This window comes from Hetaerina americana, unplaced genomic scaffold (assembly GCF_022747635.1).
Source record: "Hetaerina americana unplaced genomic scaffold, ioHetAmer1.1.p SCAF_1, whole genome shotgun sequence".
In the NCBI taxonomy this organism is placed as follows: Eukaryota; Metazoa; Arthropoda; class Insecta; order Odonata; family Calopterygidae; genus Hetaerina; species Hetaerina americana.
The window spans coordinates 11,291,060-11,318,159 of NW_027286069.1; the positions used below are offsets into that span (position 1 = coordinate 11,291,060).

General features: G+C 34.0%; 1 protein-coding gene across 7 annotated transcripts in view; it reads left to right on the plus strand.

The window, feature by feature from the left end:
• Nucleotides 1-27,100, plus strand: part of Rbcn-3B (WD repeat-containing protein Rbcn-3B) — a 174,329-nt gene that overhangs the window by 5,705 nt on the left and 141,524 nt on the right. For 3 of the 7 annotated variants that reach the window (XM_071585492.1, XM_071585507.1, XM_071585530.1), the window contains exons 5-10: nt 1,072-1,352; nt 3,986-4,131; nt 14,656-14,679; nt 23,784-23,816; nt 24,871-24,961; nt 25,613-25,787. In XM_071585492.1, the coding sequence (XP_071441593.1) occupies nt 1,072-1,352; nt 3,986-4,131; nt 14,656-14,679; nt 23,784-23,816; nt 24,871-24,961; nt 25,613-25,787 (750 nt within the window). The remainder of the gene's footprint in view (nt 1-1,071; nt 1,353-3,985; nt 4,132-14,655; nt 14,680-23,783; nt 23,817-24,870; nt 24,962-25,612; nt 25,788-27,100) is intronic. The other 4 variants (XM_071585515.1, XM_071585537.1, XM_071585499.1 and 1 more) reach the window with 3 other exon arrangements.

Genomic DNA, 27,100 nt, shown 5'->3' on the forward strand with positions numbered 1-27,100 from the left:
ACGTTGAATGAAGCATATTGGCTGTCTTTCCTAGAGTATTGATACGATACCGAACAAGTTTTCAGTTACAAGATTGACAACTCAAGTTTTGCAATGTCATTATGGTAACAGTCTTTCAATTCAGTTTAGAATACTAACTTGATTTTAGAAAAATTTGCATAATCTGATTGGAAGCCAGTTTGTTTGTGTTCTTTGTGTAAGTATTTCATAAGATTAATCAGTCTCTTATGTTCACGAGTAAACCTCCTAGGGAAAAGGATCTCTCTTTGTCAGTATTAAACTCATATAATTTTGAGTTATCTGAACTGCAATTATAGTTTTTGTGTTTCATGCTTACAGCAGATCTATTCATATGTTTTACAATAATTGTGTGTTGCGCACTGCTCATTCATAAAGCTTTTTAATTAAATGGGCAGCTTTCATCTGTCTTGTCCATCAAAAAATCAGATCCTTTTTTGCAGGATCTCACAAGCTCAACTTACATTGAAGTTGAGGTTTTTGAAGTAAAGCAAAATAACAGTTTTCCTTCAGTCTTTCTTTTGATTATTTCCTCACTGTTTATTGAATTCAAAATTGTCTAATGCAACTTCTCAGATTTGTCTAATGTTCTCCATATTATGCCCAAGGTTAGTGTGGTGCCAAAATATTTAACTTTGTGTGTTTACCCAATATTTACCTTTATGAATTTTGAGGTGTGCTATTGGTGCGTTATGTAATAAGGAATGCTATTGTTTGAAGAAAGTAAGGAACAATCCAAGCTCTCTTTCCAAGTATCTTAATTACATCAAATCATACTCTAAACAAATAGTGGGTGATGTAATGATAAGTTTTAGTGATATTTTTGTTTTGTGGTAAACTACAATTAACCTTAAGCTTCTGATTCTTTCTAATAACTTTTCTCATCAGATGTTATCTGTATGATTTGTTCATTTCCTATACCTCAGTAGTATTAGTGGCTCCACTCAAAGCTTTTGCCTGCTAGTTACAGGAAGCATGCATCTTGAAGGTCTCTTTTTTTATGCTTAATGAAATTTTCTCTCTCTGATTTATTTCATTGGTTTGTATTCCCAGATGATGTTGTACTAGCACTGACAACTACTGGAACGATCAAAGTGTGGACATTGTCATCTGCCCTGGGAGCAATTGGTTCGATGGGTGAAGGTTTGTCCGCTGGAAAGGGTAGCAGCGGCACAGCCTCCCCCACGCACACCCCCTCTTCCTCCCTCCAGTCACCAACTGAGCCATGCTATGAAAACGAAAGCAAACAGATTCGCTGCCTCAATGCCCTTACCATGACTTGCTGCTCTTGCAACCAACGCACAGTCCTTATAGTGTGTTCTAAATACTGGCAGGTAGGCATTATGTCTTTAATTCCTCTGATTAATATATTTTCCACTTGCAAATATTTTTTTAAAATATTGACTGACCCATTCATTCATCAGAAGTTATAGGTACTTTCCAACTTGAAGACTGAATTATCACCTCAAGGGTGACTGTTATATTCATGGAGTAAATAATATTGTTATAGCATACTTGTTGATATATTTTTATGGCATAACCACAGAAATCAAGAAAATAAATAGCATACACTATTACTTAGGAGAATTAACTCATTATTGAAAAACACACTTTGCGATTTTTCCAAGTATTAAATGGTGGACTGGTTTGGATGTCCTCGCATTATTATCCAAAGTACGCAGTTAAAAATTCACCAGTGTCTTACTTACATTCTTGTGAAATGAGAGGAAAGAGGGAAGTGGAGAAAGAGGGGGCAGAGAGGTTAGAATACTCTCCGTGGATATTTGGATAAGGCAGGGTAAAACGAAGGTCAACTCTCAGAATTCATTTGAGGGTAGGGTAAAGTTAGGAGAAGGGAGAACAGAGACAGTAAATAGTAATGATGATTGAATTGACAGAATAATGTCATTTAAGAGTTTTTTTAATTCTTAAATGAATTCCAAGAAACTGCAGGAGATTCCAAGAGCTGCGAAAGTAACTTTTAACGGAGTCATCCACTATATATGCATTATACTGCAACAATTTCAGAGTGTAAAAATCATTTGCCTTGACCGGAATTCGAACCCGGATCCCTCAGTGTCTGGCTGAGTGCCTTAATCAGTTAAGCTACCAAGGTGTCCTCTTACACTTCAAAATTTTGGGGCTTTAAAGATGTTGTGACCAAACACTGTGCATACAATGTTACAGGCATTTGTAATGATGCACGATGCACCACAGTCCATGAGGTTAAAGTCAACATTAAACACCAAGAGTGTTTTACCTTTGACAAATTCCAAGAAACTGTGGGAGATGCCGCAACAGTAACTTTTAAGTGTAGTCATCCGCTAAATGTGATGCACACTTAGCAGATGGCTCCGTTAAAAGCTACTGTTGCAGCATCTACTTCAGTTTCTTGAAATTTGTCCTTTTTTAATTTTTAAATTAGCTTTCCTCTCTCGCAATGATAGAAATAAATATTAAAAATCCTTGGAGTATAAAATTCTGGAACACACATTCCATGATGAAATTAAACAATGACGTTTGTAATATTATGACTTTGTAACATCTGACATTTTATTTTTAAAGATTGTCCTCTTTATTTAAGCTAAGTGCCCTAATATCATGCTGCATTTTTGAAAATTGGCAAAATAATTACTTGTTGTTCATTCCTACAAAGCTTAAGTTTTCACGGATGGTTCAGGCTATGTTGAAACCAATCTGAAAATTAAAAAAATCCAAGAAAGTAACCTCAGCTTCTTTCCAGAGATGATTTAATTCTGTGCATCTGGAAACAGGAAAAAATGGAAATTTCTATGCACGCTATATTTTTTGCATGCCCTTTAAAATGTCTAAGAATTGAGTTTCAGTAATATGACTGAAACAGATATGGAGGATGGAAATCCTTAAATCATACCATTGTTTATGTCAATTGAAAATCAGCAAATAATGTTTTCTAATGTGCTTTTTAGCAAATTCCTCATCCTTTTGTGTATGGTAATCATGACTACAGCATTGCTTTTCCATGTTGTTCCCGTGACTTTTATTTACCCTACCTGCTTGCATCCTTCAAATATTTCCTTGTATAAAATAAGAATAAGAAATGCATTGTTGAATAGTTAACGCAAGACTGAAAGTACCATTATAGGAAGTGAAATATGGGATAGGTCAAAAATGTGTTTTGAAACCAATATTAGTTAGCCCCCTTAAAGGCTGGAATTCTATGGTCCATGTGCTGTCCAATCCAATCCACTATTCAAAGTTAATTTGTTATAAAAGGTTAAGTGCTGCTGTTATTTCTGAAGTCAGTTTTTGAGTTTGGGTTGTCAGGTCATTCATTATGGCAGGTGTTATCAACCTGAGGGAGTGCAGAGGCAAAATGTAGATGCAATGGTTTCTGAAAAATTGCTTGCCATAAAAAATTAATGCTAATCATGTAAGTGCCTAGGAAAAATTAGCCTTGTGGTGTCATGCTTTGTTTAAAAATTGTGTTCTTTTCAAAATAATTGAAAGTGAAATCAAGTTGAAGTTATTTTGAGCATCACATTTTGTCAATGATATGAGAGCCATAATGCATATATATACTGTATCTTATCTTATATGTGTTCTCTGTTTTTATGTATAGGTGTGTACTGAGGTGTCTTGTGTATACCACTTTATCTTTGTCCTCACACATATATTTTTGTAGCTGCAAAGCCTAGAATCCCTTAAAGGTAAAATAAAGAATGGATAGTAGCAATTTTCCAATAGACAATCTTTTATCTAGTGGAAAATTGCCACTAAATACTCTTATTATGTTCAAATTCCACCACATCACGCCTGAAACTACTCAATTTGTTCTTAAAGATAATTTGTGGAGTAATCACTTGGGTGAATTTTTTATGTGATAACTTCTTACACCATTATTTTTTATCTCCTCAAACTATAAAATTAACCCCATTTAATTCATTTTATCCTATTTGCTTATGTTAATATTTTTTTAAATTTACAGATATTTGATGCGGGAGATTTTTCCGTGTTATGCTCTGTTATTGCACCACAGTCTGAACGATGGATGGGAGGGGATTTTTTATCTGCTGACAGGGTACTTGTTTGGAGTGATGAAGGAAAAGGGTACTTATATCAACTCCCTGCCAAGTAAGTTGATTAAAACTTTCTCATTATATTACCAGGAGTATCCTTGTGAATGGAGAAATTTCATTTAATGCATAGTCAGGGTATACTACTTAAAAATATGGATGTTGCATGAAATTCTGTTTAATGGCTCATTAAATAATTTTTTGGGAGTGGCTAAGTGTTACTTTTAATTACTTGGGTGATTGGTTTTATATTCACTAACTAATGATCAGGAGGAATTATATACTCGTCATTATATGTAACAGTGAAATCTCTTATCATGGCTAATGGGTAATCTAATCAAATATGCTTTTGAGGTTATTGTGAAATTGTTTAATTGGTTTTGCATTATGTAGGGGAATTAAATTGAAAAAAGATAGTCTTCATTCTAACTTCTGCATTGTTTTACTTTTGTACTAATTCAATTTTGTAATCAGGCATCTCTGAATTGTAGGACTCACTCATTTCATTAGTTCGTGCCACTATATTTTTAAACTAAATTCATATTAATCTGGTATAATTGAAGATAATTGGAGCATTCACTTAATTTTTTGAACATTTTCTTCATGGCTATGGCTTCAATTTAATGGTCAACCATCGCAGAGCACTTTTCACTTTAGAGCCCCATGGTTGGTAACTTAGATGGATTTATATTTTTTATATGCACACAACAAAAGGTACTCATACATGCAAATGCCCCACTTGGTTTATTTATTTTACTATGCACATATTACTTTATAAAATATCCTTTTTTTTCTTGTTTTTATGATTGAAGTCATCTGTGGTGTACTATAAAAACTTTTGTTCATTACAAATATACAAGGTGTGTCCGGAAACTAATTCAATAAAGTCTGCAAAAACAATTTTATTCAGGATATCGTCATAAATGCTTTAAATTCTTCAAACTAGTCCCCTTTGGCATCCCCATATTTTTGCCAGTGACTATGCTATGGACTGTAGGCATCCTGAAAGGCATCAATGGGAACCTCATTTAGAGACTTTGTGGTGGAGTGGTTTGGGTTACTTCTATGGTCCCAAGGCATATGCCTCTCCGGCTGGTCTTGCTTCTTGGGAACAGAAAAAAGTCTGCTGGAGTAGGGGTTTGGGACGGCAATGGTAAATAGTGCTTGGCCAGGAACTCCTGTAAATGCCAAGAGGTGTGGCTGGGAGCGTTGTCATGGTTTAACTGCCACGTATTGAAGATCTCCTTTCATGTTCGGGCGGACCCATTTTCTTAATCTCTCAAGCACATCCATGTAGTAGGCAGCATTGATTGTCTGCCCTTAGGCTATGAATTCTATTTGAACCACACCCTTGGCATTGAAAAAGACCAATAGCATGGTTTTCACCATTTACTTGCTCATTCTTGCCATATTGGGGAAAGGGGAATCCGGGGTGTGCCACTGGAAACTTTGGTACTTTGTCTCAGGGTCGTACTCAAATACCCAATGTTTTGTAGCCATTATCAATCATTTATTCTGACCCATTAAGTTTAAGAGGGCAGAATGTCTTTTGATAAAATGTCACATTCATATATCATTCATTTGTTTTATATTGAATATCAATCAACTTTTATAATTGAGTGGGCTATATTAAAAAGCTTAGAAATTGCTAAGGGGAATAATACCATCTAAAATGACTAAATGCCTTGTTTTTAGACTTGAGATATTTGTTTTTGAGAGATTTCACTGGAACTAGGAACTTCAATTTTGTGATTAAAATTTTGATAAAATTGAGACATGATCTTTTATGGTGTGTCTTGTCACATTCATATTGTAATAGAATTGTTTTTTTAACTCTGGGTATTTTGTGTTGAATGTGTTATTTCATCCATAATGATTGACAATATCAAAGTTCCTTTCTTCATAAATGGCCAAAAAAATTTTCTGAGGCTTGATTTTGTTACCTGCATCACTTCATGTGCATGTACCATATTGCATGCATTTACTTCTCTTGAAGGTACATGTTAATATAATTCACATACATCTTGGGAATAATTGGTAGGGTAGGGTCACTACCAGCTTTTTCTCAAATACTGATAATCATTTTATGCCAAACTGATGTGATGTTGCTGTTACCTAGTGGTTATTTCATTAGCTGTATTCTGTTACAAATTACGCATATAGAGCTCTGGGGCTCTGCACAATGGGTAACATTGTGTAGCATAAATGCTTCAATGGGTAACTCAGCCATTGTCTTCAGGGTGTAGTAAATGGCTGAAAAATTGATGCATAATGTTTCAGCCATAGAGCTGGTTTTCTATCCAAGAACTCTACATATATGAGGGGGGACCCAAAAATAACAGGAATGTTATCATAGATTCTTTAGTTCACAATATATTTACATTAAATTTTGTTCACCTTCAAAGTATTCCCCATTGACCACAATGTACTTCTCCAAACGATGCTTCCATTGTTTGAAACATTTCTGAAATTCATGTATCGGGATGTCCTTTAGGCCTTCTAGCAATTTTTGTTTTACCTCCTCCACAGTGTCAAAACGCTTTCCTTTCATTTCCCTTTTGAGTCTGGAAAACAAAAAGAAGTCACAGGGAGCTAAATCCGGTGAGTAGAGGGGGTGGACAGTCGATGTCATGCTGTTTTTTGTCAAAAACTTGATCACAGAGAGGGCAGTATGAGCCGGCAAGTGAGATGGCTAGGGACGAATTTGGCTGCAACCCTTTTCATATGCATATCTTCTAGGTAGAATACTCTGAATTGAACTCCATGACACTCCACACATCTCTTGATCAATGGTTCTGTGACGGTCTTCACAAATGAGGGCATTGATTTTGTTGACATTTTTGTCAGTTCTTGATGTTGAAGGGCAGCCTGAGCGGAGTTGATCTTGAATTGATATTTCACCATTTATAAAAGGTGTAAACCACTTGTAGACTCTGGTTTTGCTTAGGGCAGCTTCCCCATAAGCAGTCTTGAGCATTACAATAGTTTCCGTGGACCATTTCCCCAACAGGAAACAAAATTTCACTGCAGTGTATTGCTCTTGACAATCCACCGTCACGTTTTTTGCCGAAATGAAAAAAGTTGTTTCACTGAAACAGCTCTCGCGGACGGTCACAGCAATGGCGCTGCGCATACTGACGCAGGAGGCGTGAGCCTGACGTATGACCGGCCAAACAAAGGCTTCCCCCACTCTCACTCCCCACCGCAGCCCAATTCCCGTTACTTTTGTGTCCCCCCTCATATTCAGTTGTCTCGGAAATCCAAAGTTGGGGTTAGAAGTTATATCTTGAATTCGGAAGAGTCTATTTTTTAAAACCCATGTGAACGAGAAATTTGTTTTCTGCATCAGTGAATTCTTAAAAAATTTTTAATCAACAATAATTTTGATTGATCAAGCAGCCACTTACAGCTGTAGTGTTTAGCGGTCAAGAATAAACAAATGGTAAAAGTTAAGAATATACATAACCAACCTTCTTTTTCAGGTACATCTTTATCAAATGAAAAGTGTTTTCGTGGAGGGAGAAATATAAACTTGATTTCTGATACAACGAATTTCCGACATGGGTGTATTTTGAATTTGTTTATAGATATATAATTGAATTTTATCTTTACAATCTCGCTATGACTCTTGCTTGAGTTTTATTATCTATGGGAAGACATTTAGATTGTGCTCATTTTGGTACTTACTTGGCTAATTTTGGGGAAATTCATATTTTGGTATTTTTATTGGTTACCATAATTTTTTTCATGTTTATAAATGCTTCTTGTTAATTGAAGTTTCAATTATGCTTTATCCTTAAAAATAAAGTTAAAAATGAACGAGAACCTGACATTCAAGAAGTCAATCCAAACTGAACTCCTGTCATAATTCAGGTCATCAAGAATTCTTAAAATCCAATTGTGTGCTTAATTGTCAGCATTATGCTCTAGGGATTGTAATATTCTGGCTATCAACAATATTAATAAATATATTTAATTGTTTTATTTTTCATGAAGGAATCAGGCATGCCCTAGAAAAGTGGCTGTAATAATAGTTAATTTGAAAGATTTTTCTATTTTTGCCTTATTTTCTTTTTTCTGTATGAAAATATGGTTCTTCTCTTAATAAATCACATTCTGCTTCATTTTACATCTTGACACAGTATCCTCTCTCTCTCTTTTAAATTTGGAATTACATTATGTCTTCAGAAAAGTAGGAAATTGTTGTTTCCTCTAAGGGGTCAGCAATCCATGACAGCACGCATTACTTCATCACACACATGTGGGGCTATTCTTAAAGATCATCATAAAATGTCTAGCCTTTTCTTACCCCATTACATGTAATTTTTTTGCCATCCTCAACTTCATGTGTGCTTTTTGCACTGAGTTTTGAAAAATCAAAGCATATTGTCAAATATGTTGGCAATTTTTTAATCAAAGACGTTCACAGTGGCTTGTTATTGCAGAGGAAGCTAACTTCTCCTCTGAAAACATTCGCTGTGATGTGGGAAAAAATTTAATTCATTAGCAGTTCCAAGTAATGAACCACGCCATTATTATAGAAGATGTTTTGCAATCTCATGCTTTTCTATCTTTGAATAGGAGAAATATTGATAGAATTGCTTCTTTCTTTTTTGAAATTATATGATTAAGTGTATCTGCTAATTATAAATGTAACTAATGTATAGTATGAAGCAGGAAAAATATTTTGCAAATTTACCTAAATATCTGATATGTATATTCATCATTAATCGTATTGTTATATATATATATATATGTGTGTATATATATATGTGTATATATATATGTGTATATATATATATATGTGTATATATATATATATATATATATATATATATATATATATATATATATATATATATATATATATATATGTGTGTATATATATATATATATATATATATATATATATATATATATATATATATATATATATATATATATATTAATATATTCATCTTTCTCAGATAGAAAACCTCTTTTAGGATAAGATATGTAATTAATTCACCCAACCTGTTCAGGCAGGTCCCCTGCACCATTGCGTTTATATACTATATAATGTATCATCTCTATCTATTCGAACAATTTAAATATTTAAGGGAAGTACCACCCAAGAAAATGAAATTTATAATTTTAATCTACCAGTGAATAACATTTGAGTTAGTCATATTCTGATGACGGAAACCAAAAGTGTGATTATCAACCAATTATGATTGGCATTACCAAAAGTCCTTGATTTACTTTAGAGAAATACTATGTAAATAAAAAGCAGACTGCCATAATCACTGTCATCATGGCTTTCCTCAGGTATTGGTTTGCTAATCTGTGTTTTTGCCTTAATATGGAAAAATATACTAGAATGTTTTTTTCAATGAGATGAATTGAAAGTTAGTTTGGAAAAAAGATAAAAATTGTGATTAAGCTATGGGAAAATAATGAGGGTGTATTGAAGAACTTGCGTAGTACTTTTTTGAAAATTACATGTTAAATGCACATTGATAGTGCAGGCAGGCAGGCGTCATTATTTTTGACCCTATTAAGGACAAAGATTCCTTCCTCAAAACTTGGTGAGGAGAGGCAGTGTTAAGTGGATGTGGTAGTGGCAAAAATTTAATCATTTGTGGAAATAGGTGATTGGGAAGGCATTGCCAATAACACTGTTAATGAGAGACCTGATTGAACCATTGCTGTGCTCAGCCTAGTTACTCTGAATTGTCTCTGATATCACTTTTCCCCATCAGTCTTCTCTTTTTTTCCCAACCTCTCCCATTCTGTTGACTGGCTTCATAATGCCCAGATTAAAAATTGGAATCTATGTGTATTTCAATACAGGTTATCATGAATTTCATTTGGGAAATAAATTACTCACTTCTGATGTGCTCAATTCTTGGCTCAGCAATATTTTCTCTGATGATTACTGAGTGAAAACTGATGAAATACTGACATTTTAGTTCCTCTCTGATGAGAGTCTCTCCTGTCAATAGCTAGAGTGGAAGTTAAGCCAAGAGGAAGTTTGCTAGCTCAAATAACTCTCTTACCCTATGTGATTCTAGCTAAGGCTTTTCTACTCTCACCTGAAACTATAAAGCTTCCAGCTATGAGTTATAGATTCACCTGAGCCAGACCCAGGTGGAAGATTGATGTCTCTTGAAGATTTATCTTTGGAATTTTTTTCCAAAAGGTGAGGTCATGTAATGGTACTACTTGACATTGGTAAAATAAATAGTGTTACTGGCTAAAACAAAAATGACTGCATTGAAGTACAAACAGTCTAGCCAGAAACATAGACAAATATACATTATATATTTTTCATGCTTGGTGCATTTTTTGTAAATCAAATCAAAAAGTTGGACATTTTGAAGAATAGCATTGGTGACCTCATTTGCAAGTTGTTATACCAAGTTATATAAATCAAGGATAAGTTTGTTATGTATTTTGTTTGAAATGTGGGTGTGTAGGGCATTGGACGCACACTGTGAGGAGCTGTATCATCACCAAGGATGCAAACAAATTTCTAAACTTCCAGGCCGTTGCTTAGCTCCTAAAAATTGTCTGGCTGAGCTAAAATTTCATCCAATCATTTGTTTTTTGGTGTGGACATTCTGAGATGTGCCCACTGAATCATTGAAGAAAATTCTATTTAGAGATTATCCCAAATGGATAATGTCCCTGCATGACTGAAGGCAGATACTCTGCCCTACCTTTTTTATTGTGCCTTTGTGTCTTCTAAGTGAAGGCCTTATTCATCCTTTTGGGTGATGGCCTCATGTGTGGAGAGAGGAGGTTGAAGAAGAGCAAAATTTTAAACATGGCTCACACAGGACTAAATATCAAGTTAGAACATTGAAAAAATTACACTTTTATTGTAAGCAGAACTATGGCAACCAAGGTTAGCATAGTCATTGGACGTTTAAATGTCTACATATTCATATAGACCTTCAAAAACCTATTTTAATGCCTTTCATCTCTGATTAATAGTTCATTAGTATTTGACCTGTCATTGCTGCGGCAGTGTTGGTGTAGGGTTCTGAATTCTGACTTTTCTTTGTGCGATTGACTAGGTAGCATTGATAATAGGGAAAAAACTAAAACAAGGAACAGAATTATGCATTCCTTTTGGCTATTTATCTCACATCATCTTAACATTTATTCAGGTGACATCTATGTATTAAATATGTTCGTATTTGCCCATTCTAAAAATGAGCTAACCTTTCTTGTCTAAACATTTCACCAATGTTGTAACCCTTCATTTATGACCTAAATGTCCTGAAAATATCCTTTCTTTATTACTATAATTTTTTGCTATCTGAAAATTATCATGATATTATTCTGAATATGTTGGTAATATTAATTTAGACAGGAGGATACAAACCAAATTTGTGTTAAATCAAATAAATTACATTCCAATCTTTACACATGCGAGTTAGATATTATTGTAGGTCATAAGTTATTTAAGCATTCAAGGTTTTAATGTGCATTGATTCCCATATTTTTAAGACCATTACTGAAAATTACTTAGGGTCCAGTTTTTTGATAATAATATTTAAAGGTTTAACCATATTTGCTTTTTAGCTGCGAGTCATAGTTTAATAAAAGAACATTATGCATGTATCATTAGGCCAAGCTTTCTTTTTATTTTGTACTCCCTGCTATTGCACTTACCTCAATTTACAAAACTATTTTACAATATTTAAACTTGAAACTTCCATGGAAAAGTAATAACAGTTATAGAAAGAGTATTATTAAAATTAATTAAAAATAAAAAATTAAAAAAATTAATAAATTTTTATGTTCAGCATTGGAAAAGAATTTTCACATCCATCTCTTGTACAGATTTTCATTGATGGATATGGAAATTTCCCAATCATCAATGGGTAAGTTCTAGTTCCATGGATGGGTTAAAGTGAAGTTAAAAGTTACTCCCCATAGATTTTCTAATTACTTAGGAAAACTACCTGTTTTATATTCCACCTCAATACCATTGCTATGTTGAACTAAAAAAACAAGGCCCACACTGACTTCATATTATATTAATTGCATTCATAAATTGTTATTGTCACTCCTAAAAATTCATGTTAGAATAGAAAAGTCTTTTGGGTGAATGTCAACAAGGTCAAGGCCAATCCTAGATATTGGTACTGTCAAGGGTATATCCTCAAATTTTACTTTGTGTAAGTGTTGCTGAGAGGCATCAATTTTATTTTGAAATACATACTATACAAAATATCTCCAATGGATATGGTCTCTCAGCACTGAAGCCATTGAAACATGTTGCCATCTACCCTCAGAAACCAAATTGTAATTCACCATTGCATTGTGGCAGGTTACCTAACTTCTCTGTGTGACATCTACATACTAATTGTACTGCTGAATTGTCAAGCTGTTTCCTCAGTACACTTGGAGATTGATCAGTTGTCACATGAACTGCATTGTAATTGGTGGCTATTGGGAACGTAGTTTTTAGCTATAATCATATTTATCATCCCTCTCTTAAATGGATCCTGAGTCTAGAGCTACAGAAAAGGAAAAATATCGAAGAAAAATCCTCATTCTGCACTACTTGAAGTTTGATTAATGACCTTTCTAAAGTGAAGGATTTATTCTGGGGAGAACAGATTATATTAATAATGGTGTACATAGAAGCATTTTTCTGAGACATTTTCTGCTAGTAAGGAATGAAGCTTACAATTCTTGGTGCATTATAAGTAATTTCCATTGCACTGAATATTTCAGTTTTCTGTTTGAAAAAAATGCAAATTAAAATTTTTATTGATTATGGCATTATTAATATCTGTTTCCAAGGTTTATATCTTACAAATTATAATTTCCTGAAAATCAATTCTGATAATTCTCAAAAAATGATATTTTTCAGAGTATAACTGATAAGTTTTTAGGAAATTCTTGAGAAAGCATTGTTTTTTGGATGACAAATGGATTGCACATATGAGCAGTTGTATGTATGATATTTCATGAGATAGCAAGGAAGTTATGGTAACATTTATGAATTCTTGAAGGAAGTACCATGTAGTATTTTAAATGGAATTTTCAAAGACACATACTTGTGATTGATGTGATACGGAATTCTTGTTTTTGGAAGTGTAGGTCTCCCCTTTCACAATAACATAAAATAGGATAATTAGGTCCGGAAAGTTGAAAGAAAGGTGACTGTGCAGTGACTCTTAACGATGCGTTTTACTGGTGATTCATGACACGAACCGATTTTCTCATGGTTGCTATTTGTGTCTAAGTCATACCATATGGGACAGTTTAGTTCATATCATCTAGTAATGTTATCTGGGATTGGGTATTACATACAGTTATTGTATTAACTTTTTTGTGAAAAAGCAGTTGATTCATAACATAATCCAACATAGGAGGTATGGTAAGTCTCTTAAATGTAAGCCATTCTCATATTTTTATAGTTATAATGCTGTTGTTAAATGTTAGTATAATCTCTCAAATAAATTTTCTCAAAGACTTCTGTCTTTAGCATTGCCAAGCTCTTTTATTCAGCACTCTGGTATTCGTCATTGCATTGATATATTTTGGAGGCATTAAAGTCTAGTTTTGCGTTAATGTTAAAATAAAGTCACATTATTTCTGACGAATACAACCATAGCATACTTTCAGAGTATCTGCTGATATGATAATTACTTTTTTCTACAGGATAATAGGTAGAGATGTATTTTCTAAAAAATAGGTGTCTTAGAAACTTCAGTGTGTGAGATTTATTGTTTTGTATTCCATTAAATGTCCCCTGAGTTGTTGAATGACATTGCTCAGTAAGTGAAATGAAATATTGCATCCCTTCACTTGATTTATTCTACACAAACATCCTGAATCCTTTAACAATGATAGGTATGGCTGAAACAAGGTTCTGTATAGGGTATTTGTTTGTACGTAAGAGGTGAATATTAAGGTGGTACTTCTTTCATTTCCATTTTAATATAGTGCCTATCAAAATATCAGAAAATGAATTACTCGCCCGCAAAACAGGTTACCTTCAACCCTACCTTCTCTGCACAGCAGTTTTGATTGAGCTCTTAGATGGTCAGAAAGTGCCTGCCTCTTCTTTTGTCATGCTCAGTGGCAGTGATTTATTTTTAGTGATTACTCCCAAAGGAGGAAAATAATTGCATGACCCAAATGTTACCTGCATAATTGACAGTGCATTTAGAAAAATTTTCATTTTTATCATAAAACTCATTTGTGCAGCTTACCCAGGAGAGGTAATGATTTTGCTAAAAAATTAAGTGAATGAACATCAAGTGGATTTCATATATTATTGCATATATTTCATTTTTGTGGCACATGTAGTTTGTTTTTGTCTTTTATGGGTTTTATTCATCTTGTGATACATTGTTTAAATTATAACTTTTACTTTTTCCAAATTCCTTACCTGGTAGAGTTACCTGCATAGTTGGCCAGGAATTTTACTAATCACTTTGTCTATTCTTCCCCAATTCCTATCCTTTGAACCTGCCTGGCCTGGCATCCCTTTTAAAATGCTTCTATCCCCTGCACTTCTGATCACCATTATCTTCACCAAATACTTCAAATACGGGTGCGCGCGTGGGAATAGTAAGCTGAAAGGAAAAGCATTTAGGTTGGTAGTATTTCCCAAGGCTAAATTTTCTTCCTTTATAATAATTTTTATATTTTTTGCTATGTGTATGTGTTTTTTGATTACATGGTGGCTGTTGCCATAGATGCTTGGTTGGTGCTTGTGACTTTGAATGACCTATATACAGGGTGCCGCGCTTAAATTCGGACAAGCGTGTGTGTCCTCAAATGAGATTTCCTCGCCGGGTTAGGGAAACCTTCCCCAGACTTCTCCAAAGCATTATACTTAGCCACAACATCGTTAACAGTTGATCTGGGGTACCAGAAGAATCGAACTATTGCAAAATATAATACCCAGCGCAAACACTTTCGATAATAGTGGCTCTTCAATTGTGCTCCGGACTTGTATGTAACATCTCGACCATTTTGAGGTTATGACTGTTTACTAGATGCCTATGGCTTTCAAGAGCGGCAATCGCGACCTCCTGTGGAACTGCGATATAGCAGGAAATTCAAATTAACATTTGTCCAGATTTAAGCGCCACACCCTGTAGATATAAATCATTAATGCTTATTAATGTTTATAATCATGTAGTTTTAGATGGCAACCTCACTTCATCTTTCAGCTTAGACAAACTCATTGTTTTGAATAAGTAAGTAAACTTTTTGGAGTCTCATTGCCAGCATATGAGAAACCATTTAGATTAATATGTAATAGTTAATGTCTGGACTTCTATGAGCTAGATTAGTCATGTGGCTCTATGTTTTGGCTTAGCAATCAAATTGATATGTAGTAGGCATCACCACTGTCTTACATTCCAAGCATCATGCCTACAAAATTCGGTTGGCTTTATTTCTGAATTTGTTGAAAGCTCTTATGTGCATATCATGCCGACCAAGCTTTTTACCGCCAGCTCTCTGTCTCCTTGAGAGACTCGGAATATGACAACTTTGATTATCCAGCTGCACGATCTTGATTTGAATTACAAGGTCAATACTAATCATTGCAGTTACATTTCTTACCCAATAAACCACTAAATAAAAAACACACAATGCATTTTTAGGCAATTCTCCCTATTGATTTATAGAGAAGAAACATTGAATTAGTAGAAGCTTTCACAGCATGGCCATAGTGCTCCTCATGTGATATTTTTCATGTGAAACACCATTGAAATAATGAACTTTGGTCATCACTCTATTGTAAAAGAGGGTAAATTTTACATGGTCAGGGGTGATGTAATGAAATGTCATTTGTTTCCGTTGATCAATTTGGTGTACCTTTTTACCTTGAATGTACCCCTATTTTTAAGAAATACAAAATATTCACAATTCTTGTTGCATTGGTTTAGCAATTATGGAGTTAATCATTTATGCTGTATGCACTTTAATATTTTTATTAAAACTCTCCAATAAAATTAACTTAATTCCTTAATTGTTTCAGTATAGATACTCATGTCGATGTCTCCCGTTTCCTATAAAATTTCATTATCAGTATATTTACTTTCTCTTAAAGATGCTCAAACCCACATTCATTAGATTTCTTTGAATGGCAAAGATATTGTGCTAAGCTCAATTCACTTATTGTGCTTAGGCCAATGGCTTTTGAAATTCATTCATTCAGACTGTGGTGGGCATTTACCTCCTATGCACTGCCTACTGTTACCTTTAAAGTTTAACTTCCAATAAATCAGAGACAAGGTTTTGTAATGAAAACATATTAGCAAGTTTTTTGGCAGTGGCTAGTTTCATGGCTCTGCATCATTTCCTGAGTGTAATGTAATGCATCCAAACTAGTTACCAGCAATGTTCCTTCTATTTTATTCACCTCCACGGACCATTTTCTCATATTCAGTCTCTTTGCTCGGAATTTTGACTTCAGGTGTTTAGCTTATAATCTCCATTTCTAAATTTACATTTTATGAAATTCATTATACGAAAGCAACAATTATACTCTGCAGTAGAAGCTTGAAATGTACTACAAAATAGCAGTAAAAACTGGGTTTATACCAAATTCTTTTTTTTTCAAGTGTTATTCAAAATATCTATTAATGGCTTTACTGAACCACCATTCATATATTCAGAAACAATGAAAATCAAGTTAGGATGTTGTTGTTACGAGGGTCATCCGGAAAGTAGTACCCGTTCGTGAAATAAAGACACAAAAGTAAATATTAACAAACATAAAAAATTTTATTTGAAAGAGGATACTTTAAACTACTTCTCAACATAATCTCCAAGCAAATTAAGGCATTTGTCATAACGTGTGACAAGTTTCTGTATTCCTGCTGCATAGTCCTTCGCCGCCAGCTCATTGAGATACGCGAGGGACCCATCTTGCACAAATTTTTGCATAATGCAGATGGTGTTTAACAATTTCATGAACAATTGTTCGAGAAACATTGGGAAAATGCTCACAGATGTCATCAATTGTGACGCGCCGATCGTTCCTCACGAATTCGTCAACTGAGCTCACCAGTTGGTCTGTAATGACAGACGGTCTCTCCGAACGCTCATCGTCGTGTGTGTTCCCCCTCCCCATGTTGAAGTTGCGACACCACCGCCGAACAGACGACTCGTCCATTACATTGTCTCCATACACCTCCTTTAATTGGCGATGAATATCACATGGGCGAACGTTTCTTGCATTGAGGAATTTAATCACTGCCCTCACTTCACAACTGGCGGCGTTCTCAATTTTTTTAAACATTGTAAACAATCACAGAAACAACACAGGCAATGCTAGCGTCACGCAACTTGGCTCAGAGAAGGCAGACAAGCCACTGAAGCTATCTGACCTCGTCCAGCGGCTACTCGCGTCGTCAGCACTTCATGCGGCACGAACGGGTACTACTTTCCGGATGACCCTCGTATATGATTATGGAAGTACTTTTCTCAACTGAAACAATAATCAAAAGTCTTATAATTATTTTTGTGACATTCGCTCCTCCTAACTCAAAGCTCTTTGTGCTAATAATAGGTAACTTGACCATTTAATTGTTGTAGTTTTTATGGGCCACCTCTATTATCCATATGTTATATATTATCTATCTGTATGAATTTTGTTATTTAAGTCTTCGAAAGCCTTTTTAAATAATCTAATTTCCATTCTTCTCACATATTTCCCATATTAAAAAAATCATTCTCTAATGTTGCGTTCTCACAAATGGTGCAAACAATATCTTGGTGTTTAAAGCATCACTTTTTGCTTCTTATACAAAGATGATAATTCAGTTTCTAAAAGCTGGAGGAACTATTCCTTTTAAAAGTTTGCTCCGACTTTCTTCTTCATCCGACCTTTTTTTCACCTTTATTTTTGACACTGTATGGATACTTATTGATATAAGTGTGGTACACGTTCAAAATACTTTTAAAAATGAAACAGCTTTGGTGAAATTTTGAATGACTTTCTAAGCATAGATTTTATGAGAAATGACCTACCTTTTAAATTTTGTTCTGAATTCAAGAGATGAGATGTTAGGACTTTTTCATTTCTTAATGGAACTGCAAGATAGTGGAATTGCCTTCTTGAAGGAATCTTACATTATTTTCATATAATTCTAAGCTAATATAAAAGAGGCTTATAGCTATTTCTATCTGCTAAATTAAAGTTATATTTGTTGTTGGAACCTCTCTTTGATGTAGGATAATGTCACCTCCTGAATTTTGTCTGATTGCTACATATTTTGTAAATAAAATAAATTAATTAACAATAATAAAATATAGAAAAACTCACCATGTTACATAGACATTAAATTTAAACAAATTTTAAAGCATGTGTTATGTTTTGTGTAATTGATGATGATGGTTGATTTAACAAATGGTGGAGCACAACACAACACAAGGTCCAATCCTGGAATCTTAACTTTCTGGTAAAAATATTATATGCGTGCAAGCATTTTTATCTATGCAATGCTGGACATGTGTGAAACTGAGGGAGAGCATTCTATGTCAGGATTAAATACTATTGGAGATAAATTATAAACTTGTTTTCATCATTATGGAACAGTTCCACCACATCAGATATAGCACTAAATCATATATATTTGGTTTAGGAGGGAGTGTTGAAAAGCATTCATTCATAATTCATCTTTCCTCTCCTCGGTGTCTTTATGCATTGAACAAGTTCTAGTATACCATAATCGCATTCACAAATATTCCTGAGGGAATATGTCACTGATCTTTGGGAAATATTTTTCCTGTGCCCAATGTGTACATCATTCATGTTTCATGTTCAAACAATGCATATGAAAATCACTGGTTCGTATGGGTGAAGAATTGATAAAAAGAACCTTTGTTGATTGCATTTTAAGATTCAGGTAGACCATTCAAATAAGTACACACATTATTTCTGAATGTACCATTGACAACATTCCCTTCTACATTTTTAAATGCACACAGGTAATTGAACTTGATCAGATGTTTATTCTAACTTACGAATTATTCTTGGGTATTCATGGCTGTAGGTAACCTCACTTTTGTGGTTTTGAGGGCATCTTAAGATCTTGTTATCTCTATAATTAGTGATGAATAATTATTGTTGATCTCTCAAGTATGTGTGTAAGATAAATGAGGAGGAGGAAGGTGTAAGTAGGAAACAGAAATGGTAGATCACACATAAACACTCAAATTTTAAAGATGAGTTTACTCTGAAGGAGAAAGAATATGTCGTGTCGTATGTGAAAGATATGTTTAATGTAGTTGAGTGTTTATGCAATATTATGTGCAATCTAATCAATGCATTGTGTTTTCATGATGTAATTAGTTATCACATTTTATCAGAATTAATGTGCCACAGAACTAAATTGCAAGTCATCCTAGGAACTTCAATATAATCTCATCTGTATAAATTCCAAGAACCTGCAGGAGATGCCACAGCAGGAACTTTTACCCGAGTCATCCGCTAATATGCATTTCAATGCAACAATTTCAGAGTGTGAAAAAATTCGCCTTGACCGGCATGCTTTTTAGGCAAATGATTTTTACACACTGAAATTGTTGCATTGAAATGCGTATTAGTGGATGACTCGGGTAAAAGTTACTGTTGCGACATCTGCCGCAGTTTCTTAGAATTTGTCAAAGGTAAATACAGCGTAAGTGTTTAAAGTTGGCTTTAACCTCGTGGACTGTGGCCTTGCGTGTGACTACCAATGCCTGTGGCATTGTATGTACGGTATTTTGTCACAACATATTGTTCCTTTAAAGCCCCCAAAAGTTCTGAGTTTAAGAGGAGGCCTCGATAGCTTAATTGGCTAAAGCACTCGGCCGGACATTGAGGGATCCAGGTTCGGATTCTGGTCGAGGCAAATGATTTTTACCCTCTGAAATTGTTGCTTTCTGATGATTTTTACACTCTAAAATCTGTATAAACTTATCATAGAGGAATAAATGGCTACTTTGACTCTATTATTAATGCCTTCTATACTTGCTCCTTTGTTTACATTTATCTATCACTCACTTGTGAGGGCTAAAAATAATTATCAGTAAGTAGACTTCCACTTGCCATTCCCTAATCCACAATAATGGTAAATAATAATCGAACTTAACAGTTTTACTTACTGACTAACTTTTGCAGTAAAAATGTAATAGTTATCCAGTAAAAAATATCATATTGGTAACATTTACTTTATGTTTATTTAGTGATATTATTTTCTAAGGGTCATCATGGAATGAAACATGATTTATGGATATATTTTGTATGATGGTTGTAGTGAAGATGAAAAGTCATTATTAATAGTTCCTGTCATTCTTTATTCAGATTGAGTTCTATATTAAATAAATGAAAAACTCCAATATCCGTAAAAAGTTTACCTTTCTAAACAAAGTACAAATGAGATTAGTTGGCTAATGCCAGAAGTCAAGGATTGGGTGAAAGGTAAAAAGGAAAGGCATAAGAAAGGTGAGTAGGTATACGCGTATTTTCGGCCACAAAGTAGCCCTCTTCAGTGTGCTGAAGGTTAATCGCCACAACCACACAAGTCAAAGTGAGAAAGGGTAAGGGCAATCCAAAGTATATATAGTGTAAAATGTTGGGGGAGGGGGAATGGGTCAAATAGACAGGAGCCAATAGACTAAGCTGACTAACATTTCATACTATATATACTTTGGATTGCCCTTACCCTTTCTCACTTCGACTTGTGTTGTTGTGACGATTAACTTTCAGTACGCTAAAGAGGGCTACTTTGTGGCCGAAATATGCGTATTAGTATTCACCTTTCTTATTCCTTTCCTATTTACCTTTTACCCAATCCTTGACTTGTGGCATTAGCCAACTAATCTCATTTGTACTTAGTTTAGAAAGGTAAACTGTTTACGGCTATTAAAGTTTTTCATTTATTTGATACTACTAACCGTAAGAGCTCTATTCTATCAATAGAGTTCTATATTGTTCTGAGAACAAAATGACAACGGCCATTATTTTAAAATGAAGGATATGTAAAACTGTGTGGAGGGAAGGACTTCTGACAGTTTATATGCAGGTCCAAGAGAGAGAAAACAAAGATAGTTTTTCAAAGTTCACAATGAAAAAGCATAAGTTCTGTAAAGTTTAGAATTTTTATAAAAAGCTTTTTACTGAAATGTGCTGGTAACTGTATATGACCCAACTAGCTGAGGACAATTAATTCTTATAATCTATTTGCGATCGTATTAGTCATAATTATGCTTGCAAATTTTTAAAATAAACAGAGGTAATGTTGTCATGTGGATGGGAAAAACTCCATACTCAAAAGTAATTTGGCTCTATTCTCTTTTGTTGTGCTCATTGTGTAATGGGAATAATGATACAATTGTTGTTTTGTATTGATAGCATTAATTTGTATGGTTGGTTTTACACTCAGCAAAGGTGGCTTATAGGATCCTCAATAAATGAAGAGGATGGCAAATTATTACTTGGAGGATGATGTTTTGGCCCAAGAAAGGGCTAGGTACATGATATGCCATGGTAGTAATGAGGTCACTAGTCGGAAAGAACATGAAGTGTAATCAGGATGTATTTATTTATCTCACTCTCCATCATTTAAAATATCCAATGCAATTTTTTCCACTTTTAAATAATATTATCTCAGCATTCAAGTTGATACCATCGTCTGAGAGAGGTCAGAACACTAACTTTACCCTGGTTAAAAGTAAAAGATTATTTATGTGAGCCATGATATATTGTAATAAAAAGCTGGTTAATAAATCCTGTTATAGTGTGTGTATTGTAATATGGGAAATAGCTATCATCCGAAAACTCATCATTCTTCAATCTGCATGATTTAATTTCTACTGAAATTTTATCCCTCACATAATTAAAACTTATTTTATGCTGCCTTTTGCATAAAACCTTACTTCAAGCTTTTATGATGGTTATGATTGTTTATATTTATTTCGTTTGCATTTTATATGTAAAACAATAATTGTAAAACTTTTGGCGTATAATAATTAATTTTGGATTTATAATTTCTAGGCAACATGAATTTAGCTAATGCAGCAATCCATGATACATGAGCATCATTAAAACAATGTGTTACCCTAACATGTGTTACACATTTGACGCTATCAAAATTAATCACTCTAATAGAAATTTTAAGCCACAATTTTGCTATTTTTCGATAAATAAAGGAAAGAATGACAATTAGTGATCAGAAACAAATCAAAGGCAGTAAATATTTGAAAAAGTATCCAAATAACTTCTGTTCGATTTTAACTCACAACTTGTCAATCTTCTTACTCAGGTTATTAAATTATTCTAGACGTTAAAATTGGGAGGTTATTAATATTATAGTGTGTTTGCGGATTTGTCAATTTACCAACAAGCCCAAATTTTAGATATTTTTTAATTTTGCTTTACCCAATTGCATATTTGAAAAGCTTGTAACCATTAATGTAAGTTGAAAGGCAATGGACAAGTGTAGGCATTATTTTTGAACTAATTCCTTTGTATAAATAGTTGATGCCATTTGTGTAAAATTATTTATCAGAGCAAAGTAAAAGAAATTTATTGAAATTGAGGTGGATATTTTTAAAGTAGAAAGACACTTGTCACATCTGAGAGTGCATTACCCAAAGAAACACATTTACACACATTCTAGCTTAATACCTATATAGCAAAATCAAAAACTGTACTGAAGTAATGTTCAAATTTTTTGGCCATTTGAATGAGCAGTGTTATACATTACTCATTTATTCACGTACCCCACAAAGTACTTCCTTATTTTTGGTGATGTTAACATTTTAAAAATTTTTTATTGTAATTTCTCATTCATTATAATCTTTATCTTTATGACTGCTGCCTGTCAAGATCTTGGCAAAACTATATAACAATTGCATCCAGTTTACTCCCATTAATGGTTTTTATTAATTTGTTTCCAGTAATGATTTCCTTTTTAAGAACATACAATAGGCTAAAGATTTGCGCAAAAAAATAATTTAAAGACATCTAATAAAAGCAGTGAATATTAAGATTTAATTTACAAAGGCTTTTAATTTATTTAATACTGAATTTTGATGAAAGGTATTAGTGTATGAAGATATAGCAATGCATCAGGCCACAACTATGCATTCATGCTACTAGGATGAGGATGTCTCTTTCCTATCATGAAATAGATATTGTACGATTTTTGTTAAGTATTCTTCTTTGCCGTTTTTTGAATACTCGATGCACCTACTTATTCAATTTTGAATCTGAGTGAACACGAATATAAATTGGCAACCCTGCAAAGAGCATAATGATAACCAGTTTTTTATGAAACCTTTATTTATGTGCAATGCGATGAAGACAGCTTTTGTGAATTTGGGAAAATACGAATTATGGCCTGAAACCTCCAGTGAATGCAGTATTAATGGGAGTGCAGCAGCTTGTAAATAATATAATGATATTTCTCACCTTTTTTAAAAATCATTTTACTGACTTGACTCTTTCATGAATTCAATGAAATTCCAAGTGGAAAAACTGTGTACTTATCTTATTTACTTTTTAATATTCCATCCTTTAACTTATTCCCAAGGGTAAAAGCCTATTGATTCTAATTACATATTAAGTTTTTTCTAAATCATTCACTGGTTTTGCATGTTTAAGGGTTATACTATGCACATTTCCATTTTAACCTGTTTACTTCTACAATCACCTATTTATCACTGTGTACTTTTTATTCCATGCACCTCAAGCCTACCTTTCAATGTGCTTGGCACTACAGCAAAGCAAGTATTTGTGTTCATTGCTTTTTGTCACTAGTAATCAAAACATATTATCATATGCCTTAACACCATATGGTTCCTGTGATGCACTGTGAAATTTATGTGTTGCTCTGTTTTGGATGTTTACATCATTATCATTGCTTTTGTAGTAAATATTAATAATTTGTCTGTTTGGTGGACCATTGAATTTTAATTGCCATCAGTGTGTATTATTCTTCAGTTTCATCAGCTAGAAGTTGCAAAAGGAATGTGTTCGAAGTATGTTACTTCCGATGAGGTGAATTTTATATTTGGGATCCTTATTTTTTTTAGTTTTTAGTGATTTAGTGATTATTATTTAATTGTAGACTGAATGAATTATTCTTAGAAACAATAATTAATTGACCTGAAGGCAATTAAAACCTTTATGACTTCATTTTGTATGCCCTTTATTCTCTTTGTCTTTGCATGTCTTGTGACAACAGTACATTATTTCAGTGTCTTGTATGTTTTGTTTTTAATATTTTCTCTATCACTCTTTATTCACAAAATCATTTAAAAATCGATGTTTATGATCAAAATTTAATGCTTAAGTAAATAGTTTTTCTTTCATCATTCTAAAATGATTTATTACTTTGTCATAAATGAATTAAGCCATTTAGATTAATTGAAAATAAATATTGGATAGCATCTAATATCTCAAATGTCATATTTTATGAGGTAATGTGAAGAGAGATGTGAGAAATATTAGTTCATGTAATCCGTTTGTAAATAGTTTCTCCGCATACTATGATAATTGAGTAAGTATTCATGTTAGATATGTTCCGTCTTTGGCCTCTTAACTTCAGTTTGATACTGCTCCTTGTGTTAACTCCTATATTGGATGAGACTTCTCAAGATCTCTCCCAAATACTCCCCCTCCCCCTTTGCTTGTTCCTTTGAAGATGTTTTCCACATCTTGGACTTGCAAAATGTCCCTTGAGTGTTTCAGTTTCCATACTTTTTGCATGGCTCCTTATCATCCTACCTATCACCTTTTTGTCTTTTCCTTTCCATCCCTTGTCTCTTACCATCATAGTTGCATTGCTGACCACAAGGACTTCCATACACGAGCAGTAGATGCTGACAATCCATTTCTGTACTGCATTCTGTCTGTTCCATCAGAAAAGGTAAGTGCAGCATTTATTAAATCTCCTTTACTCATATGACTAGGTTGATCAAAACAGTAATTTATCAAAGGGAAGATATTTGGTGGCATTAATTATACTTTTACGTTGCATACATAATAACAGTTAGAACAGGCCTTGTGCCAACCAACACTCTTGAGAGCTCAATAATGACTCACATGGCAGACCAACTGCACCTATCCAGTATAGTACAGGGTGGCCAATCCAACAGTACTGGTAATTTTCTGTATGTGAATCAAGAGATTACATAAAAATAACTTTTAAAACTAGTTATTAATGAAACAAAATAATATTAAAGAAAATGAATGAGATATTGTCAGTGTATTTGTCTCCATTATTTCTATTATTTGTTAATGGCTTGGTTGAGACATTATTCTTAGTCTGGTGGTAATATATCTAATGCTGGCAGTTTTTAATTGCTTACCCCGCCAATCTCTTTTTGTGATAACTTAGTGTTCACCAATAGGGTATTGTGATACAATTTAATTTCTGGAAAACCAATAGTATCCTGTTAATTTTCCCCATTCTACTGGAAGAAAATAACCTTTTAATTCTTCAATGCTATTTAATCATAAATTATCTTTGATGAATATTAATTCTGAGTTAAAGGGAAGTCACCAAAATGTTTTTCAGCCTCTCTCCTGCCCACCTGCAGTGGAATATTTCTTTGGTCCTGCCCGGCATGGCAAGTCATCAAAGTATTTGTTAAGAGGAGACTCGGATGGAAATGTTATCCTGTGGAATGTTCCTGATGTCACTGATGGTCAACTGGCCCAAATTCGTCAAGAAGAATTTGTCAAACCTCCAGGTAATGTATTTCCTGCTTTATTTCATCTTGCGTCCTGTTATATTTATGTAATTTCTAACTACACCAGCTGAGTTAGATGGGTAATGAGTCCTCTTTCTTGCCTAAATCTTATTGTTTTTATTTTCGCCTCAGTCTTTGTCAACTTTCGTGATTTTGCTCCTAGGCCCTATGTTTTTATGTGGACTCATAATATCAAGTTTTCTTGGCTTGCTAAGATCCCAGAGAGACAGGGGCAACATAAAAGCTCTGTCCGTAAACTAACCAGCCATGCAATATTTTGAGAAAAATAGCCTACCTAGAACATTGAGGGCTGAGTCCTCTTTCAACTATTCCCCTTGGGGCCTCACACACTTATCCTGGTGTCTCTTCCACTTTTAAAAAACCATCTCCGAAGTCCGTTTCCAGAATGGTCATCAGGTGCCTAGTCACATACTCCTTTATCTCGCCAACCGTCTGTTGGGAAATTTTGTGTTATTCATAACTCATCTCCATTTGTGACCTTTTTTGAAAAATCTAGGCCATCGCTTGGAGCAAGTCACCTTCAACTTCAGCTCAAAATTCTTGGTGTTGACGTGATAAAGGAGAATGCATCAAGGCAAGGCATTCTGAATAAGGAATTTGCCCATTGTTTTGATAAGTGGAAGAGATGCTGGGATAAGTGCGTGAGGTCCCAAGGGGAGAACTTTAAAGGGGACTAAGCCCTCATTGTTCTAGGTTGGCTATTTATCTCAAAATATTTTATGGCTGGATCCTTAGCAGACAGACCTCGTATATGTTTGTAGAGTAAAATAAATGTAAATAATAAACAATAGATACCACCATTGAGTGAAATCAGTTTTTCCTTTCAACATTGTCAAAGTCTTTCTCTAAATTTGCTAATATCATAACATTGGGTAGGTGGCATGTATCATTTTTTCGATCTCTATCCTTAGACAAGAGCATGGCCTCATTCATTCCTCCATTCTCTCTGAATCCAATATGTTCTTCAATATTCCCTTCTACTTTTATTCTGCTAATTTGGTGCATTTTTGGATGCGTGTGACACTAGACTCAATGCTTGGTATTTCTCATGTCTACAATCCTCATTTTTTTTGTTATTGTAGTCACTAAACCCTTTTCAAAGTCCTCTGACAATCTTTCACTTCTATTTTCATCGTTTATACCGAAAATACCTTCTTTGGATTTACCTCTGATCGCTTTGAAAATTGCTTCATTGACATTGTCTTATCTGGCCAACTTCTTCTTCTTTTTTTTTCTGTTTTGCTGAAGTCACTAGTCACTATGTCGGGTATTTTTTGTTCTCTTTGCTCTCA